This window comes from Salvia hispanica, chromosome 6 (assembly GCF_023119035.1).
Source record: "Salvia hispanica cultivar TCC Black 2014 chromosome 6, UniMelb_Shisp_WGS_1.0, whole genome shotgun sequence".
Classification (NCBI taxonomy): domain Eukaryota; kingdom Viridiplantae; phylum Streptophyta; class Magnoliopsida; order Lamiales; family Lamiaceae; genus Salvia; species Salvia hispanica.
In genome coordinates this window covers 18,153,062-18,160,608 of record NC_062970.1, presented here as the reverse complement: position 1 = coordinate 18,160,608, position 7,547 = coordinate 18,153,062, and the positions used below count along the sequence as shown (strand labels likewise).

At 32.6% G+C, this 7,547-nt stretch overlaps 1 protein-coding gene across 1 annotated transcript; it reads left to right on the top strand.

The window, feature by feature from the left end:
- Nucleotides 1-7,196: 7,196 nt before the first annotated feature.
- LOC125194842 (sigma factor binding protein 2, chloroplastic-like) lies at nucleotides 7,197-7,547 on the top strand. The gene has a single exon (XM_048093059.1). The coding sequence runs from the start codon at nucleotides 7,197-7,199 to the stop codon at nucleotides 7,545-7,547; it is 351 nt and encodes a 116-aa protein (XP_047949016.1).

Here is a 7,547-nt window from a genome sequence, read left to right as displayed (position 1 = left end):
TCTTACTAGAATACTAGGACTTAAATAAAGAAGACAGAAGAAATCCTTTTTGGAATAGGACTCAAATTCGAAATCTCCTACAGCTGGGAGAGATCGAAATTTTCGAAAATTGCAATATGAGATATTGTGTATTTTCTGTCTCCTTTATTCTCCTATTTATATTAAGTTCCTTTTGGGCCCAGACAGGGATCTATGGAAGGCTTTGGATATGGGCTCATCCAATTTACTTTTTACTAATTAAATTGAACCCACAATTTAATATAAGTTATAATTGGAATATTACGAGCAGCCACTACAGAAGTAATATTGAACTCTCCCCATCCAAATCCGAAATTATAAGTAATCCGGGTTTCCGTTTATCTTTCATTTCCCGTGCTTAAGATTAATATGTCCATTAATTAATTAATGTCTGCTATTGACTTAATTAATTAACTTCTTATTAATTCCAAGAGTGGACTTAGCATGAAACACTCATTTATTATTCATAGAGTAATCATACTCCAACTAGCTAGGTTCCGAATAATAAAACTTAGTTTCGCGCTCCTCTTGAGGACATTATCAAACGAGACTCACCTCGTGCACGATTCAATATAATAGCAATCCTAGCACCGCTAGATATCGATCACCACTGCCCAATATATCAGGATAATTGGGTTACGAAAAACCCGCACCATTTGATAAGTCAAAGCAATGCATAATCAATACCGTATGCTCAATGCTAACCTACATTGATTAAGAAATAAATATTTATCAAGACCTCGCCTTTCAGTAGATAGCCCAAGGCAAGTCTTGCTGTTAGATCCGTTCAGTGCTATACCACACCAATGTCATCTTATTTCAGTAAGGCTTAGAAATATACGGACTGACATTGCAACCTTTCTCGATGGGTAGTCTAATTCCATCTAGGTTGTGAAATTCATATTTTTCTTTGTTTAGAACTGACCGTATTACCTTAAAGTGGACGACGCCCACAACCGGTCTACTAAAACAAAGACTTAGACTTTGTTAAGTTAACTTATACATTTAAACATGCATTAACATCCATTAAATGTAAAACATAACAACATTATGACAAAAATAATCTGTTTTATTCATTGGAAAATAAAATAAGAGTTTTACAGTATTCAATCACTCGAAACGTGATTTCTAGTATACAAACTCTTGTTCACTGTCAGCGACAACAGCTTCTGTTTTCTTCCGCTTTGTGGCGGACTTCTTTCTCGTTTGAGCCGCAGGACTCTTCGAAGGCTGCGGAAGCAATAAGCACCAAAATATTCAGGAAGCAGAAAAATCTAGAAAGAAGAATTCAACATCACGAATGTTCTTACCTAATAAACAAAAGATTTCAGTGTGTTAAACAGTTTATGTAATTATATAAAGTCAAAGTATTCACAAATTATCATTTTATCATTTTCAGAAACTATCATTTTATGCACCCAAAGTATCATTTTATCAAGCAAAAGCACAATTTCTACATTTAAACAGATCATCCAAACACATAGCAACACACACACACAAAAACACAGAGACACACACAACAACACACACAAACACAACAGCAGTAGCCTCAGGACACACATACACACAAACATAAAGTATCATATTATCCCATGAAACTATCATTTTATAATCTGAAACTATCATTTTATCCCATGAAACTATCATTTTATCTTCTCAAACTATCATTTTATCAAGGGCAATTATCATTTTATCAACTATCATTTTATAATCTGAAACTATCATTTTATCCCATGAAACTATCATTTTATCTTCTGAAACTATCATTTTATCAAGGGCAATTATCATTTTATCTTCTGAAACTATCATTTTCTAAATTTCAATGAGTTCAAAAAAGCAGAGAGGGCATAACTTGTCACTTAAGTAGAACAAAACACTATTCACAAAGTATCATTTTATCATTTTCAGAAACTATCATTTTATGCACCCAAAGTATCATTTTATCAAGCAAAAGAACAATTTCTACATTTAAACAGATCATCCAAACACATAGCAACACACACACACAAAGCAAAACACACACACAAACACAGAAAAACACACACCAGCAGCACACACAGCAAAATGTAAATCTAAATATATAGATTGTTCTCAATATTGTTATGCATGAATGATATTGTATAAATATAAGAAATATCTACACTAAAAAACTACAGAATCTAAAAAAATCGAGAAAATCTCCAGCAAAATGATAAATCGAGCAAAATTAAAAGTGAAATAAGTAATAAACTTCATCCAACCTTTCTTCGATGATGCTTGATCGTTTTCCTTCGACATTTTCCAGAATCGGATGATTTTTCCTTCGATTCGAAGGCTTTGAAACGCGATTCAGAGGGTTTGATTGTGAGAGAAATTGATGCAGGGTTTGAGTGTGTGAGAAATCGAATGGAACGTTTGAGTCAAGTTTCCTTCTTTCCCACCAAATTTTAAAACGAAATGACAATTTTGCCCTTAATATATCCGAAAATGATAGTTTTATTTGATAAAATGATAGTTTTGTTAGATTAAATCTAGACCACATATTTTAAAAATGTGTGGTGGAGATTTAGTTATAGGGTTATCACACAAATTGAGGTTATCATTATAATGCACCCCTATATATATATATATATATATATATATATATATATATATATATATATATATATATGATTTTGATCAAAACAAGTATGGCCTTAAATAAAGAAATACAGACCGTTTCTTGTCCATAGGATTAGCTAATCTCATCTTAAGATATGATTATCTAATGGCTGGATTAATTTGTCAGATATTATTAATTTAATCACTAATATTCATAAAAGGTTACTTTTGTCAATCCATGATGTCGTTGGTTATGGAAATTCCTATAATGTTGCATATTCCTCTCTCCACTAACTAATCATCAGCGTGAGTTATGTGAGTTAACAATCCATAATTTCTCTCCTTCATATCTTCCATGAAGATTCATACGATCTTCAATTTATCTTCGTCTTCACAGCCTTTGAGTTTGCATTCCACAATTTCGAAAACTACCTATTTTCGTTTAACATTTCGTCGTTGCATCAATCTGTTACATTTGTAACTCTTGTTGCCAGATCCAATATTTTTCGAAATTGGATCCGAAACGCCATCTACTTCGCCTGTAGATAATCAATTATCCTCCGATGACATTCTTGAGAATACAGGTTTTGATTTTAATTTTGTGACTGTAACTTTAGTAATATTACAACCATGAATTATCTATCCTTTTGTTTTATTAATGTTACAACCATAACTTATTTATCTTTTTATTATGACATTATTCCGTATGACCTCAATCCGCTCTTAGTATGATATAACGTTATTATCTATTATTTTTATTATTGAGTCTTTATCAGTATTAGTACTAATGTAAGTATTACCTTGTTATGGGGCAACTATGACATGTTTTTGTCAATGCAAGAAATGTCAGGAGTGGGGTCACCACGAGTCAAGGAATTGCGACAAATTCAAAGAGAAAGAAAAACGGTAGTCTAGAAGAGATTCTGAAGTTTGATACCTTGTATTCTTTTTTTTTTAAGTAACTTCAGTTCATTGTCAGGTTTTTTGAAATTACTCAGTTCGTGTATTGTATGAGGCATTCTGGTATTCAATAGTTTTGTGTCATGACTCGAATAGTGGATTATTATTACCCAATTGACCCCTTAGTTTCCATGACTCAAATATTCGTTTATTATGACCCAAAAGGGCTGACAATGTTTTGGGTTGTTGTTTGTTTATTCTGCGTTTGTAATACTTTTGTGTTTATTTTGATATGATAATGACATTACAAGAATTGAGTATTTCGCTTCACTTTGTTTGAAATGAACATTTCGATCAGAATGGTCGAATACATTCTAGTACTCATTAATGTTATGTCATGACTCAAATGTTGGTTTATTATGACACTAGTTGACCATACAATGCTATGACTCATATATTAATTTATTATGACCCAATGTATTGAGTATTTATTATCACACTGTATTTCGTACGCATGAAACAAGAAGGAAGTATTACAAGGTGTTTCAGAGTGCAGTTTTACTCAACGACTAATTCTGGGGTACATAGAGACTCCAAAAAATATCAGCAAGCTGACATATATAAAACATGGTCCATAAAATGAGAATTACAAGATCTAAACATCGTTTAATGAAAATAGTGGTAATCAATACAGAAATGGACAACATTTTTCATTAGTTTTAGGTATGACATAACTAGTGATTAAGATCCGTAGTTTGCTATCATCTTTTCTACGTTGATCTTTGTTTTCTTGCTCTCCTTCGCATAGTGTTTGGATGCGCATCTTTATTCAATAATGCGCAATGATTATTTATGTCCTCCATCAACACACGATTGTATTTAGCTCTCCTTCGCATAGTTTTTGGTCGATAGTCCACAATTCTATTGACCCTCTCTTTCACCCACGTAGACTTCAAGGTGTCTTAGCAAATAAACACCGTTGTCCTCAATATTACCTATCATTCTCCAACTCATATCTGAAACAGCAACAAATGCGATTCTCAAAAAACATTGGTACATAAGGTGAATACTTATAACTTTAACCTTGTTAAAAAGACCAAAGGCTCAACATACTATGACATGTTCTCACTAATCTATGTGTTCAAAATTATATTCCAAAGTGTCAAACAAATAAATTCATATTTACAACCTTTGTCAGCAATGTTTACGCTTGCTGCTGGTTCCATCCCTTTGGTATTTGCCTCCAAATTCGCTGCAAAAAAAACGAGGTTAATAGTGCGGCCTACTCGTTAATAAACAACAATTGTGTAGTTGAGATATTAAGTTATGATTTGTGTTTAATCACCTTTTCCAGAATTCGTAACATCTTTTTCATTTCCTATCCATTTTTCAAAAGCTGCAGAGGTTTTTTTTGTGGTGCTGTATATGAAGAATCAATAATTTAGTATTTAACATTTACACAAACAAAGCATTATAGTATAACCTTTTTCCATCAAATATATCTCATATTTGTCCTATTATAATAGTAAATCACATCTGCCTTCATTCATTCTTCAGAAAACAGAGGTACATAATATACATACATATATGTTTAACCTGGATACCAAATCCAAGTGTTTAGTGACGAACTTTTAAAAATCAGATTAATAAAAAACCCACGAACAAAAATCAAAGTGTACAAAAAGAATTAAAAAACTTCATTCCATCAAATAATAACCCAAAAAATGTATTCGACATACTTTTCTAGTCCTTAGGTTTTGGCGGTGCCTTCGTCTTCACAGTATTTCGTTGATAGACTAGGTTACAACCGAACAAAGGATTTGAATTTTGGGTCAGATTTGGGTTTCGGACAGACTGTAAAAAAAAACTTACAAACCTTTTCCGTCATGAGGCGCGGTCCGAGAAGATCTTGTGTCCACCATGGTTGGAGAAGACGCTCCACAATCGTGCTTGACAAGTTGCATTTTGAAGTCGATTTTGATGCCCAGACGAGACCCTCTTCGCCGATAATGTGCCTAGAGTTTTGTAGGGTTTTGGTGAATTTGATTCCCAGTCGATTTGGATTCTATTTAGTCGAAATTGTACGGTTTCTGGAATTTGTGATGAATTTTTGGTGAGAGAGAATGAATTGAATGGTGCGAGAACTGAAAAATCAACTTAATAGCATATGGAGTAATTATCCCAATAAATCAACTCTTAAAAAACGGAAGGGCGGTTCATTATATTTGCAATTCCTATTTTACCCTTTCATGACACAGAACGCTCCTATTATGACCCAAAGAAATGGTTGACCAATCCAGATCGTAGCCATTCATCTCCAGATCTAACGGACCATATATGGTCTGTATTTCTATACTTAGGGGCTTCTTTTGGTAGATTAAAACCCTATATATATATATATATATATATATATAACTCAATGATAAAAAATGCAATCTGCATATAACAAAAATGCAATCCGCCGAAATTCATTTATAGCTTCTACAAATGTGTATTGCATTTTTCTGTATACAATATTGCATTTTTCGTGTCACATGGCAGCACGTGGTTGGATGTACGTTGTAACGTTAAAATTAGTTGTTATACTAGTACATCCCTATATATATATGTATACTTTTTTTTTTCGTTATTTTTTAATTTTTTTTAGAATTTTTTTTAAAAAAAATTAAAATTAATTTTTTTTAAATTTTTAATTTTTTTTAAAAAAAATTTAATTTTTAATTTTTTTAAAAAAAAATTTAATTTTTAATTTTTTTTAAAATTTTTTAATTTTTAATTTTTTTTATTCAATAAAAACTTGCGGGAGTAAATAATGAACTATATTCACTACATAATTAAATAAATGAACGTATGTTATGTAGTAAATTTTCGCATTCATTACATACAGAATTTACTTCAACTGAAAGATAATTAGGGCACCTCTAATTACTACTGTTTGATGTTAAGTTAACATTGTATTTCAATAAAATGTCATATTTACTTCATTACTAACATTCATTTGATTCATTATTTATTGAAAATAGTTCGTTACTGCCGCTTACGTTTAACACTAAAATTTGTTGTATCATTAATGTATTTCAATAACATGTCAAAATTACTTCATTACATACTTCATTTAGTTCATTATTTACTCCAACAAATTTTTATTGAAGAAAAAAAAATTAAAAAAATTAATAAAAAATAAAATAAAAGAAATAAAAATAAAAATAAAAAAGTTTTATTGAGTAAAATATTAAATTAATTATAAATTAATCCTAACCACAAGCTTAAGAAAATGGATGACCCTAATTTGATCTCTATTTCGATCTTTAAAAGTGGATTTGTGGATAATATGACTCATATGCCCAAATATTATAGCTTAGTACTCCTTCAATTCATTGTACTATAAGCGAAAATGATTAAAGTAGGAATTTCAATCCTCATATCTGTAATTTTTTTGTAGCCACATAGAAGTATTATGAAGATTGAAGAAGAAAGGAAGAAAACGGCAGTCACTTAAGGCTGCGGATGAGTCATTTTTTTATACGTAAAAGGCAAACATAATTTCCTCCAACCTTCATATTTCTGTTTTCACCTCATCCTATATTTCTCCTTCTAAGAAACAACCTTCCCAATTAATCCACAACCCCACACCTTTATAAAAATGACATCTCCCAATTGCTCTCAAATCAAACATACATACATTAAAACATAACATAATGGATCATAAACTGCCGCCGCCGCCGAGGAAGAAGACGTCGAAGAAGCGCGACGAATCGCTGAAAGTAGTGTACATCTCGAGCCCCATGAAGGTGAGGACCAGCCAAGCCAGGTTCCGGGCGCTGGTGCAGGAGCTCACCGGCAAGAACTCTGACATCGCGCCTTACATGGACTCGGATGGCGCCGCCCTTGCCGACTACCGCGACGAGGACGGCACGCTGCTCCCCGACCGGCCTATTTCTAGCTCCGACGACACCACCACCACCCCCGCCACCTCGGATTCTCTCGGCAATGTGTTCGCCGCCGGGATTTTCGACGACTATCATCATCACGACTACTTGATCATGTGA

Bases quoted from the DNA above. Each gene is read 5' to 3' on its own strand.
- LOC125194842 (XM_048093059.1), top strand. From the start codon at position 7,197: ATGGATCATAAACTGCCGCCGCCGCCGAGGAAGAAGACGTCGAAGAAG.